General features: G+C 39.3%; 1 protein-coding gene across 2 annotated transcripts in view; it reads right to left on the reverse strand.

Moving 5' to 3' along the window:
• The window catches only part of si:dkey-215k6.1 (transmembrane protein 132C), a 267,107-nt gene extending 257,512 nt beyond the window's left edge, over nucleotides 1-9,595 (reverse strand). For both annotated transcript variants that reach the window (XM_067407602.1, XM_067407603.1), the window contains exon 1: nucleotides 8,969-9,595. In XM_067407602.1, coding sequence (XP_067263703.1) covers nucleotides 8,969-9,068 — 100 coding nt within the window. In that variant the 5' untranslated portion in view covers nucleotides 9,069-9,595. The remainder of the gene's footprint in view (nucleotides 1-8,968) is intronic.
• Nucleotides 9,596-14,901: the final 5,306 nt, after the last annotated feature.

Consider the following 14,901-nt stretch of genomic DNA (forward strand, 5'->3'; position numbering starts at 1 on the left):
AGTGGGCGCTAGCTATAGCAGAATAACCGCTTGAACGTTCAATCAGTCCTCTTACAGATGCAACTCGTTCATACCACGGCCAAGCAAAACAAAACTCTTAAAATATGATGAAATTATACAGCACTAATGAAACAACCATCAATCATTTCACAAGGTGTATATTAAATGCTGCTTTGCACTTTTAAACAATTACAGTCTATTTATTTGGCTACACAACAATAACCGGTTTGTTCAATCACTCCTAACATGTTAGCAGAGCCACTCAAAGCGCTGGTACTTTAAAGAGGTACCAACAGCAGAATTCTGTGTGAAAGCAAATATCACAGGTCTCTTTTACTGCACTTACGTAAAGTTCCCCAAAGATTACACCCCTCTCTTCCTCCAAAGCAGAAGCTAGAGAAGAGAGTGCAGAGGAGAGAGGGAAAGGTAAGTGCTGTAGGTTTGTCTTATCAGGGGAAAGCAGGCGGGGATATCTCTGAGGCCTCGGGGTGAAAGGAAAAACGCTGTTGCCATTTCACCCACAGAAAGTGAGAGAGAGGGGGAGTGAGAAAGGAAAAGAGGGGGGCAAAGAGACAGATGGGTTGTGGCACACACAAGCAGCACCCGCTGTACCCTCTCCAGTGTCCCTCTGCCATAATGAATAACATTATGGCTGCATGAAATGTCACCAGTCCCACCCCACACACCCCCCCAGCCCCACCTCTCAAGACGAATGGAGCCTCAAAATGTCAGATGTGCATCAATATCATTGTGAGCTTGTGTGTGCATGTGACGCATGGACGTAGGTGTTAGCAAAGGTGCATTATTATGTACACACACACACGGATGTGACTGTCTCAGGGATTGGTACAGTCAGAAATGCCAAAAGTTTATCACAAATTTCCATGGATGGCAAATCACACTTTACAATCTCCATGATATTTACGATTATCAGACGATCCATGAAACACTGCCCAAGCTTTATGTCAGTGTTCACAACATCAAAAGGTTATTTTTCGGGAAAAGAGTGTGTCTTGCTACAAAACTTTGTGGCATATTTATAATACACAAATTTTTTTTAGTTTTTTTTGTAACACTTTGGCACTTTAATTATACATTAAAGTTGAAAAAAAAATTGGTTACACTTTATTTTACAGTGCCATAGTTGTAATTAGTTGTAATACAGTGCCAAATTGTAATTACTCAAATAAATACTGAGTACTATTAATTAAATAATTTCAAGTACATACTTACTATAGAGTTACAGTTAGGGTTTAGTTTAGGGTTAGTTACTTGTAATTATGCATAATTTACTGTTATTACTATAGTAAGTACATGTAGTAACGTGTAACTGCGGCGCTGTAAAATAAAGTGTTACCAAAACATTTTTTTTATTGTGACGTACATCCAAAAGTAACAAGATTTTCAAAAAAACTCAAGCACAGGGACTTGGTTCTATGCACTGGTTGTTGATTCAATTTTGAGATGTGCACACCGAGCTAAAATGAATGCAAGCTTAAGTCGATTAAGAAGGTTTAAGTGGACTACACGATTGGAGAAACCCAACATGTCACCAGAGAGTAATGACAGTAATGAAACCGAGTTGTAAGATTTTGATGAGGTCAAAAAAAAAAGAAAAATAAAATCATTCACTAAAAGATATTATCTATTATCTATTACAAAATAGATAATAGACATTTTCATTTCATGCCGATTAGGTATAAAAATCAAGATAAAAATAATTTTAGTGAACAAAAATAAACTTGATTTCACAAAAAATGTAAATGTTTATAGCAAATATAAAAACATGCCAATAAAACAAATATTTTATAAATAACTAATTTCTTTGTGGATAGGGTAGTGAAAATGTCAAAAAGGTAGGGATGCACCGATCCACCTTTTCCGCTTCCGATACCGAAACCTGGGATTCAGTATCGGCCGATACCGATCCGATATTCAAGTAATAAGAAAAGTGCTAAATTACCTAATAAACTCTATGGGTGTGTCTCAATCAGTTCCCTAGCTCCCGAGCTCGTGAATCAGTATATCGTGTACATGAATTCGGGCACTGGTAAGGACAGTAAAAGATGCTGGTTCACTACACATTGGGACACTTATGACTCCATTTCCGGCGACGTGACAACGTCCTCACTGTACAACATCACTACTGGTATTTATGAACAACAACAGAGCTGATATTTTCTGATATTACATGTAATGTTATTTAAAGTACATTATGATTAATTATTTGCTTGTTACATGTACGTGCAACATTTCAGCCATGAATAAATTATAAATGTTAGCTAGATTATGTTCATTACCTGTCTAGCGATGTATGTTTATGCTGAAATATAATAAAATAACGGTTTGTATTTTTAAAAACATCTATCGCTTATCATTATGTGTAGTGAGTTGGCTCACATGATTAAAGTTTTGAAGAACTTCCGTTAAGGGAGCATAGTGAGCATAGATGCTCCCTGGTTTTCACGGTGCATTGTGGGACTTTTCAGGGAGCGAATGTTTCAGTGCCCTGAAAGGATTCTGCGATTGAGACAGCCCTTAAAATGGCCGACTCCCTGGTCAGTGCCCTGACCACTGAACTAGGGAGCTGATTGAGACACATGGTATGCCTCACTTAGGGCTGTGACGGTCGGCATGACAACCACGCCACCGCGGTCGTGGAGTGTGGCGTATAGGCTAATATAAAATCTCAAAGGTCACATTAGCTGAAAATTTTCCGTCATTGATGGATTTTTTTTAGCAGTGACGGAAAAATCTACAGCCTTTCCGTCATTTTGACAGATTACTGAGGCTGATGTTGCTTTTAACTGTAATTCCCACCCCTGTCCAGTAGGTAGTGAGTGTGCTCCAGTGTGGCAGCAGAGCACGAGTTCAGTCTCCAGAATAAAATGAAAATGATGCGTTTGATTACACACACCCAGTTTGTCAATTTTATTATTTATTATAATACTTATGCTTACATAATTAAGTTTCTAATCCATTTCGTTTTGTTTTAAATAGTTTGTTTTATTTTTCTTGCTGCTGACTATAAGTTTATGGTCAACGAATGGCTTTTCTGAGGAATATACGTGACATTGTTTACAACACTGATCGAACTGACATGATACAGATTTCGGTAAGCTACTGCAACTTTCAACATATTTTTTGATTTTCATTCATGTTTATTTCCTTCTGTAAAGTAGTAAAGAGGAAGAGATGATCGCGTTCACTCAAGATCCTCAAAAAGTGTGAAAAACTGAAAAGATGAAAACTGAAAAGTGACGCAGACTTTGTTTAACTTTTTTTTTCATAATACTTTCTTTTCATAATATAAACAAATGCATAGCCTAAGCCTATTTGTTTATCCTATAAGTTTGTGAATAAATATGAAAATGTGGACGAAATAAGAAGCTATATTAAATGTCTTAAATAAAATATAGAAATTAAAATGATGCAGCAACATATGATAGATAGGACAGAAAAAAAAATGCTATTAACAATCTTTCATTGCGCAAAAGTATTATAATATGAATAGCTCCCAATACAGAGCGGCACAAATCGCTTATGCGCATCCCGTGTGCAGAATGATGCGCTTGAAGCATCATGGAGTCACAGCGCTCCGCAATGAAAGGTTCAAAGCACAAAGTGAAGATAGTATTGATGCGTATTGTATTACCGGTAACTTAAGTCGTAATCGAACGCAACACGCAGTCTAATGCTGAATGGAGAATGACTGACAGCCGCAGCAGAGGGAGGCATTTACATGAACTTTAATTTAACGACTTAAAATATAGTGCACAGAAACATTATGGTGATTTTTAATGTTTTTGTGCCTTTTGTGGAGCTTAACAATAACACAGAATATACACGCACAGTATCGGATTTTTGGATCAGTCCCGTCTGGCCGATACCCGATCCGGCAAAAATGGCAGCATCGGAGCCGATACCGATCTGAATATCTGATCGGTGCATCCCTACAACAAGGCAAACAAAATCTGAAATGGTGACCCTGTCGACTACTGACAGCTACTATATATATGGTTGTGTATTTTCATAGATAAAAGCTGACATGACTTCATCCATTTCTTGTTATACTGATTGGCTGAATAAAATTGTTTTTTCAATCAAAACTATTTAATAGAACAAAAAAAAACAGCTGGTCGTTCATCTGGCCACCAACAGAGAGAAACGGAAATTGCTTACGACTACATTCAAAATGTAGTCTTGCTCCATGCGGAATGTTAATTTGTTTCTTTCTATTTCAAGTTGTTCACCAAGGAAGCTTTTATGTTTTGAACAGAAGCATTATTTATCTATTACTGCATCACAGGCGTACAGAGAGCAGTAAGGTCACGCCAAGCAGACAGACCATCTGACAGAACTTATGCCAGGCAAAGTGATTGAGTGATCCGGTGCCAAGATGAGCTGTACACATATACACTCACAGAGCTGTGAGCGCTCCACCCTACTCTGCAAAGTCATTTAAGTCTCATCTATTTGTGTGTGTGTGCGCACGCGTGTGTATCATGGTGCCAAAACTCTGCAGGACAGGCAACATGTTGAGAAGTAATCACCCACTGAGCCCTGCAGTTAACGAGAGCCTCGATCCATCACACACAAACACACACACACACACACCTCAGCCACAGTAGAGGTCGGTGCCTTACGGACAACTATAGAGACACACAAGCCTCATCATAAATACATAAAATCCCATACCTGCAACATATTTCAGGGCCCCGACTTCTAGAGCTTTAAAATGCTTCGCAGACCACACTACACAAGTGCTCTCTAGAGGAACAGTGAGAATACTGACACATTGAGCGGTCTTCCCCACATCACAATAACTTCAGGGTGTTAGCTTTGGCACTGATGCTTGGAAGGCATTGTATTTTGTTTGAATATTTTCACCTATCTTATTAAAGAGAGTTGTTTTTCTCTCTGCAGCGGAGTTGCCCTGAAAGGCTTATCCACCGATCTCTCTACGGTAAAATAATTTGAGAAACATTTCATTTCCCTGAAAATGGAGCAGCTTCTTTATTGCCCTCAGAGCTTATATTTGATTACAGATTATAGATTTCATCCATCCTCCCTCGTTTCTGTCATCTCATTACTCGTTTTTCTCTTTCACATCTCTTAAATGGATCATCCTTCATTTTATTTCCATTTCTTCTCTCCCTATAACAGCTCATCATTATCCCTCCTTTTATTTAGATACTCTGCTTCACTCGACACTGTCATCTTCGTCTGAGGTCACTGGCACGACAGAGTTCAGGTAAACACTGAGAGAATCACACTTCCTGCAAATTTGCATAATGAGACCTATTTGACTCTAATTATCCTAACAAGTAGCATCACCCCTAAGCCTCTCATCACCCTCTTAATGAGTGTTAATTATTCCATCTACACAAACAAGAGCCACCTCTAACACCTCTAGTATCCTCTTTTTTCTCCTCCTTCGCTCTCCCTTTCTCACATCATCACAGGGAAGAGAACCCAGACCAATCGATAGAGAAAATTGCCATAGTGAGAAAGAAAAAGAGAATGATAGCCAACTAGTAACACAAAAGTGCAACTCTAATTTCCAGAGCTAATACCACATGGCTACAATACATCCTAAAGAGAGCGCGAGAATATGTGGAGTCTAGCTGATGATAATGCCAATAATTTCCCAGGCGTTCTGAGGGCATGTACGTGTTCAACGAACTGCTGGCCGAGAGTCGTTAATGACAGAGAAATACCTTCCAGCGGCCTGCAAATAGATAGCAAGTTGAAGGGGGAAACCTATTTCTCTACAAAGCAACAAAAAAAAGAGATATGCATATATCCTTGAGTCACAAATATCTATGTATTCATTCCTTCTTTTTATCAATCTATCAAGTCATTGCTTTTGCTACCAATTTGTGCTTTTCTTCTTCAGTCTGCCTTTTTTTATTTTCTCTAATGCAAAAATCTCCTTCACAAAGTCACAGAATGAATGAATTAATTAATAAAAAGTAACACACCTCTATACGCAAATTCCAAAAGTCCCACTATACAGCCATGCTTCAATGATCTAATGATTTTTTCCCCCTCCTCTTCATTCTTCCTTTCTGAATCCGACCGAAATCAATTTGCTGAGATGAAAGTTTTCAATTTTATTACGTTTGCAAAATGGGAACTCGCTAACTGGTCTTTCTGCAGTTGTAATGGAAAATCATTTCGGTCTTAGCAAACTTTTTTCTCTCCACCTCTGGGGGTTAGAAGTGACAGAATCGAATTTAAGTATTCCATATGAGAACACAACAGAGGATTTCTAAGGAAACATTTGCCTTCAGACTCCTGAATAAGAACTCTCCTTTGTTCTGGGTTATAGAGCCATTCTGGAAGGGGGGCTATCGAAACTGATGAAATTTCATGCAGTCATTTCTAGGAAATTGAAAGGAGAAAAATAAAGGGAAGGAATGACAGAAATAAGGAGGGGGAGGGAAAGAAATCTTTCCTTTGGGAGTCTTATTGTCTTCCTCTGGGTCATTATCTCAATTAAAAACATGGGAGATAATGATCACAGTCATTACTTTCACTCATCTGCCCCCCTCCTGTCCACTATCCCTCTTTTCTCTCTGGATGCCAATCTGTGGGGAAATATCTTCTTGATTACCCCTCTTTGGATATAGATTATTAAAAGCACACACTCACTGCTCTCACACTTCTAGCTGTGAATCTCACGGTCTTGAATTTAATATGACGAATTTAAGAAACAAAGCAAAAATGCACCATTTATTGCTTTGCTAGAAAGTTTGTCAGCAAGAAAACCTACCAAGAGTCTTTGTGTCTGTGCACATAAGCATGCCTGAATGCCTGCATGGCTCTGTGTGTGTGTGTTTGTGTGAGCGAGGAGAGAGAGAGAGAGAGAGAGAAAGAGATTTAGGCTTCACAGTCTCCCTAGAGCAAATCATCTCCCTGGTGTCAGCCAACCCTCAAACATATGGGCCCCTTGCTCGGCCTGGCTCACAGGCACGGCCAGTGTGCGTCTACGCATGTAGCATGTGTGTGTGTAGACGCTGTGTTTGACAGCCTGATAGTCTGACAGTTTTAATCACACCTCTGGTTTTGTTACAACTGTTCAGACCCGCGGTTGAGCCCCGAAACACACAGATATCTGCCCTCAGATGCCGAAGGGAGGGGGTGCTGAAAATGAGAGATTTTTCACAGTCAGTTTTCGCACAGCTAGGAAAATGAGCTCTAAGCTTTACTTGGAAGACGGTCCTTCTGTAAACATCCATCTGCTTTTGTCAATTAAGCTCCTAAAACTCCCCGAAGCAACAAAAACCTTTCATCCCCCAGATTTATCGATGGCGTTGTTGAGAACAGGTGCGTTTTCAGGCCTTCAATTGAAGACAAATTGCAAATTTGGTGTAATTCACTCACAGATCTGTCTCCTCAGTCATCAAACACTGGCTCAGACCACACCATCACACAGACACATGCACATTATAAGTTGTTTTCCACCTCTTGCTTCCATTTCTCATATGCTGCGCAATTCAAACTGCCCATCCTACTATATGTCAGCAATTTTGTAGTCTAAAAGAAAAAACAAATAAATCAAACCACCGGCCACTAACTTTCAAACACTGCGCGGTTTTCTACAAACACAAATCTGCAAATATTCCTGTGGATATTGCACAGTTCACCGGATACAATTCCATGCATTCAAACCACATGCTGTCTCAACTTGCAAGTGATATACTCTTTGCATGCAGTCCATTACACACAGCACGTTTGCTGCGGAGGCTGGGGGCGGGGAATGGTAATGATGATGATGACAGCTTCAGTGCTTGATCAGCAAGTGCTGTCTCCAGAGTCAACATCTCTGATACCGTCCAAGCCCTCACACACTTGGACAAACTTGTCATCCCTCACGTTGGAAGATCTTCAACGCATACTTTCTAATTTTGCAATCCCCCACACTTTCTGTCTGTCTCGATCTCACCCCCACAGCCTAATTGTTTGTTTGTATGACATGTCCAGTTTCAGACTTGCTGGGATAGTATAAGTAAAAATAGATGTGAAGGCCACTGTGGGTCCTCAGCTGGAGGGGATGAATAAAAACAGCACGCTGCCGGGACACAAGTTTGCTCATTTCATCACTGTCTCTTGCTTCTGTGGAGAGTGAAAATAGGGTGGCTCACCTTTAGCATAGCGAATATATTTGTATGTATTCAATAACCATTCAAATATAGCATGCCCCCATAAACTATTTAAAAAGGCATCTTGAAATGAAATGCATCTTGTTTACTGTTACCAAACCAGCTCATTTAACAAGCTACTATAAATTAATGACAAAGAGAAAATACTCTTTTAACTTACTTTCATTTGCACAGTAAGATGTTTTTGATGTTAAAGATATTTAACTTACGCATAATCCTCATATGTAAAAAAAAAAAAAAAAAAAAATTGCACGTCACGGACTCTTCCTAAATGTCCGAGAATAAATGTGCTCGTGTCACTGTCATAAAATTGGTGTTTCCACGAGATATATCGTTAGAAAACACGGTCCAGGAGGCTTCAATCATCCTATTTCTACATCTCTGTCTAGCTAGCTAACTACATGCATGCATAATTCATGATAAGACTGCAAAACAACAAGGTGAGAAACCAACATTTCTATTATTTATACGCTTGGCACAACAAAACCACACCGCTGCTGTCGCTGCGCGTGAGTCTCTCTCAGCGACCAAACGCACTCACCACATAAGTGTGTGTATTCATCTATAAATATTTCAAGTGTAAATTAAGATGTTAAAATGGGTCAAGTGGAATAGGGAGCAGTCTGCATCAACTTTTTTTGCATTCGCGCTAATGACATGAAAGCGTACTGACATCCCGCTTAATAACAGTTGTTTGAATACATGAAGAATTCTTGTAATTTTTATCATGCTGGTTACATTTATTCTGCACGATATGCCATCTCGCAACAAGTTTTAAATGTGCGTAAATGTTTCTTTACCTCCGTGGAGAGACGAGACGAGGAGCGCGTGCAGTAACGCCATCCGTACAGCGATCATCTTTGGTTTTCTGAGTTGTAGTATATTGTTCAAAAACGACATTATGAATAGTCTAGTTTGAGAAGTTGTTGAATAAATAACATAATCCTGTAGAAAGTCGTGTGATAATATAACTGGCTCGGCAGCAGATTCGCGTTGTTCCGGTCCTCAAAAAATCCGTGTCCTTTTAACTATCACCAAAATTCCGTTGGAAAAGAGAATCAAACCCTTTACTAAAGTGGTAAAGCGTTATTATAAGCCCGGGAAAGTCACTGGCATTGTTCCTTTGGTGTTATTATTCCTTCAGTACATAAAGTTTAAAACACAAGTATAAAGGTCCGGACCGGTGGCGTTATGAAGTCACGCGCCGCAGAAGTTGGTGGTGTTCTCCGCGCGAGAACGGTGGGTAGACGCGCGTCCTATGAATCCGTCTCTTGGCGCACGGGAGCGCAAAACCAACGGCTGTCGCCGCTGACTCTCTCTGAAATGTTCCCATCGCTCCTGTGATGCTGCTTTTGCGCTGACATGTCTGATTTTTATCTTCGCTTTGCCTAAATGAACTTACTCGCTTAGTTCTCCTGAGACAGAAAGGCCAACAGTCAAGCTGGTACTCCAGCGATGAGAGCGGGAAGCGCGTGAAGAAGAGGCGAAAATGAGTGACATCTTAGGTAGCCAATGGGGTTTTCCGACAGAACAGGTGCACTATAAAGACAGCCAATCACAAGCAAGGAAACCCCCTCATCCTTGCCACCAACGAGGCAGCTAGATTAGCAAAAACACTTTCTTTTACGAAAAACGCAAATTCTAGGCACTCTCCTCTAATGTTTATTAAAAAGAAAGGGAAATATATATAAAGCTTTTGCATACAGCCTTCCAAGACAAAATAGTTTGGATTTAGATATTAAAATTGATTAAGGGCTCTACGAATATGACTTTAAATAGGCTGACAGGCTTCAAATAAATGTACATTTTACCTGCTGAAACAAACAAAAACAAAAATTGGTTTGCTGATTTTAGCGGTTTAGTTTAAGATGGTCTCTCAGCCTGGCCAAGCTGGTGTTCAGATGGTTTAGCCGGCCTCACCAGTTTAAAATGCTGAAAATCCCTCAAAACCAGTATGAAATAAAGTAAAACAGATGTTGGTTTGATCAGTTTTTTACTGTGCTATACATCTTCTTAGCATATACATTCCTTGGAAATTAAACCTATGACCATGGTTAAAGGCATGCAAAAATAAAGTACTACGGAAAATATTGGAAGTACGAGAAAATGTATATTTAGTGGGAGCCTCAGCATGAGGCTTTGTGTATCTCTGTGATCAAATAGAGGAGCAATGGGGACCCCTAGTGAGGAATAACTGAATAAGTTCTCTGTGTGTGGTCTAAGTGGAACAAGCAATTCAAGATTTGAAATATCACACACCTTCCTACTTTTCCTCTTTAAATCCATGCATTTGGTGTCTTGATTTGAGAATCTAATGTCATACAACAAAACATTAGTTGAAATAATGTCTTGGTAGAAATCAAAGCCGAGCTCTTTTTATATCCACCAAGAAAATTGCATTTGTATAAATTGTCTTTTGTACCTCTTTTTGATTAAATACAAAACTAATTCATTTAAATCAAAGGCTTATAAGTCCTTAACTACCTTTTTGATGATTACAGGAGCTGTATTTGCAACCATGTGTTTTATTTTTTTTTCTCCAGGAGGCAGAATATTTCCAGCTATAGAGTGCGTGAATGATGAATGCAGCAAGTGAATCCGAAGCATTCTGTTTCTTCCCGAATCTAATCGCCAGGCCCAGCTTTTGAGATCAATGTTTTTTGGCCCAGATTTTTGGATGGACTGCACTGTTCATTTAGAACAAATACTATTGGCTCTCTTGTTTCTCTCTGTCTCCCTTTCTTGCCTTCTTACCTTTTTCCTCTATCATACAGTATGAACACACACACACACATAGAAATGCTTAACCCACAGAGACCCAAGTATTGATATTCACAATGTATTTTTTCCACACTTAAACATGTCTTTAGGTGGCCATTAGTTATTAAAAAAAAAAAAAAAAAGCATTTTGTTTAGGTAAAAATTTGCAAAATGGGTATAATTTGCAGAAATGTTGCAAAATTGCAAAGTTGGGCATTTATGGATGAAAAATTTCACCACAGTTTTTTGATACAGTAAATAAAGGCTCTGAATTTGCAACAGTTGAGCACACAAATGTATCTGAAAAATAATATATTTCAACTAGTAAAGATATAGTCATGAAAAGTTGAGGAAAAATTCTCTCAAATGTAATGATATGTAAGCCTTTTCCCATCACTAGCAAGCTGTGGCAGTTAATATGCAATTTTTTCCCACCAAATTTATTGTGATAAATTTCAGAGTGGCAGATTTCTGGTCAGTTCTAGTCAGTGATGCTAAAAAAAACAATTTCTTCACACTCAATACCACGAAGAAATGTTTTAACCACTTTTGGGACACTATTTATCATATTGGGAGACTGCGTAATGATTAAGTTAACCAAAAAAAAGTGCTTTTATAAAGAGCTGTTTGTGATGACTACAACAATTTCCTAAAATAATGAAGGCACAATGTGTCAGCCGCTTGAGGAAGTTCACCTGGCCTTAGAGAGGACAGCAATCAGCAGAAACTGCAATGATCCTCATTAGAATAAATACACACAAACAAACACTACTGTTACAGATACACACACACACACACCCTTGACACACCAAACATGAGCCCTGGTGCAGAAAGGCAGCCTCATGCTTGTTGAACCGTAGCGCATACATTAGAATCACATTAACAGTGGGTGAATTGCAGGGCTCAGAGGGCATGCTAGCAGGCACATCGCTGGGGCAGACAGACCAGCAACACTGTGTTACACACCACAAGGCTCTCATGAAATGCTGTTCATTAGTTAGTGATTAGTGAAACAAGCCATCGTAAACTCAAACGACACCAGCATCCCAATTACACATATTCCAATTAAGAAAGAAAGACACACACAATTAAATAATTAACTGATGCAAATAAACGCCATCATATAGGCCATCAAACCGATTGTGTTTGCAGTGCTCTCCTGTGTCACATACGGAGGAATAAAAAGGAATATTACAAAATACACCCATAAGATTGTGATATGTAAATTAGCAGTTGTTCATCAAGCAAGCAATCATTGTTAAAACATTTTCAGCCTTTGAAATAGACGAAATGCAATCGGTCTTTGAAACGAATGCTTTTCTTTCTCTTCAATTTGCAAAGAAATGAATGTTTTCCTGACTGAGGGCCTCCAGCCCTTTCAGGATCTCTTACAACCAGATCAATTGCACTCTTGAAAAGCTGTTGTTTAAACGCGCGTCTCCTCAGGAGATGCAATTTACCACTGAGCATAAATCAATGCCGACGAGAAGGGCTAATTCAAAGCCCTCATTTGATGTCAATTTGGCCCTGACCGTGGTCCGTTTATAATGACTGAATGTGTTGGGAGTATATTACCCGTAACGGAGCTGCAAAGCATGTGCAGTCATAACTTCCTGGTCTTTTAGACATCGAGAGCACATTTCCATATTGCGCCTGTCCGGCATCATTTGTTTACTAGCCTCTTTGGATGAAATACAGGTGTCACGAGTCATCAATCTGCACACAACCGGAGGTGCGAACATTTCTTTGAACTGGATCTCGCATTCAATGAAACAAAGTACTCCAGCGTCTCATGAGTGAACACGCGTCTGAAAGTATCTGGAAAAGGCGGCCAAATCCTTTCGCTGCCCATATTCTGCACCAATCTGTTACTGCCTCCTTTGAGATCCATAATGATAAAACAGAGAGTGGAGATAAGAAGCAGGACATGACCAGTAAACTGGCATATGTGTATTATCTGTAATTCAAAGAGAGGATTTTTCAGGCTAACTAGAATTTGGAGTAGATCACAAGTCTTTTGTAAGCCTTCAGAAATTTTGAGAGTCCTTGTCTGGCCATGATGCATTGAATCTTATTTGAGGCCAGAGGATTAATGTCAAGTGCAGAGGCCAAAGATCAAAGGTTAAAGTGAAGGATGTAAGATTAAAAAGATGCCCCAACAATGGGAAACGTAAAGTGAGGAAATATTGCTTCTAAAAATGGCACCAGCTTCCATCACGCTGTAACGGGGGCTATTTATGGGAGACCGAATGAGAACACCTAGTCTGGCAGTTTACCATTTTTTGTAGCCAACAGAGATGCCACTGATACAAAGAACAAAACTGTATGGCCTAGTGATTCCAAATACAGAACATCATTATGAGGCAAACACAAAGTGCAACTGTAAAGGCCCGTTCACACCAAGGACGATAATTATAACAGTAAAGAAAAATCCACACCACAGCTATAATGGCACAGAGAAACGATATCAATGGAATCATTTCCACCTGATGAATTATAAAAACATAGAATCCATCCTGATAAAAAGAGCCCAAGCACTTAAAGCAGCAGACGACAAAACTGCAGCACGTGATTAGAATAAACAGAACGATATCATCTGATGGTGTGGACGTTATAGTTATCTTTATTGTTATCATTCTTGGTGGTGTGAACTGGTCTTAACACATTCAGCGAACAAGAATGCCACCTCGAAATCTTAATTTCCATTAAGAAACGTGTTACCTTCTTATATAATGAGTTGGGGCTGTGTCAATTAAAGAAGCAGATTTTTAATGATCATAATTAGATGTAATTGTGAATCTTGACATCATTTTGTGTTCTGTTGATGGAGACAAGTGATAAAGCTTGCAAGACAACACTATTGATTTTGCTGGTTTATGTGGAGACAGACTAACCAAAATTCAATATTCTAACATTTCCACCCATTCTCTGGGACAGTGTTTTCCAAACGAAGGTTCCTGAACTGTGATTATTCATATGCGAGAAGCTCATGATCCTGTGTTTTTGGTGTCTCTGAGTGGCAGTTCACAGTAAATGCAGCGTACTCCAACTCCAACTGCATGTGCTGTGAGTTTAACATGCATGTGGGAAAGCAATGTCTGCTAGGTTCACTTTATTTAAACATTCACATAATATCCAACATTTTTGTGGGCAGAAGTTTAAAGTATTTCACAAATGATCCACCAAAATAAATAAAACCTAATGATATGAAATGTTAAAAGCTTGAGGGTTTGAACATTTGAAAGTGAGGAATTTATTAGTATTATAGTAGTGAAGACTACTATCAGACTTATGATAGCATCCTGAGTAGTAACAAAGCACTGTTCGCCAGAGGAGAACTGCTCCAACCCCCCCGACTAAGCCAGGTTTTTTTTTCTCCATTTTAACACCTATTTGCCACCTGATGTCACTTGTTGGAGTTTGGGTTCCTTGCCACTGTCGCCTTTGGCGTGCTTAGTTGGGGACACTTGACATTTGACTTGACATTCAATATATTTAACAGTGCTTTGATCTACCTGCATTGACACTATTCTTTAAGAGCTGCTGTGCAGCCAAAATAATGTACCAGTTATCAATGTAAAGCTGCTTTGACACAATCTACATTGTAAGCTATATACATAAAGGTGACTTGACTTGATTTGACTTGAAGACATAAATATTAGTATTATATTAATATCTACATACTTTGAATGTATCTATTAGTATGTAGTATTTATCATTAAATCAATTATGCGCTTGAATTTTAACAGCAGATGGCGCTCTAGGCTATTTTTCAACTGCATGCTCAAATGCTCACCAAGAAGAGCGCTCATGCATTCAGCTGAGTCTGACCCTGCGTTCCATTCGGAAGGGCTCATCCCTATGCCCTACTCCCTTCAAAGGGTTTACCCTCCGGAGTGAGAGCTTCAAAGGGATGAAGGGTGTAGGGGTTTTGGAACGCACTTCTGCGTCATCTTAACGAGACAATCAAAGA

Source organism: Chanodichthys erythropterus, chromosome 13, assembly GCF_024489055.1.
Source record: "Chanodichthys erythropterus isolate Z2021 chromosome 13, ASM2448905v1, whole genome shotgun sequence".
Lineage (NCBI taxonomy): Eukaryota > Metazoa > Chordata > Actinopteri > Cypriniformes > Xenocyprididae > Chanodichthys > Chanodichthys erythropterus.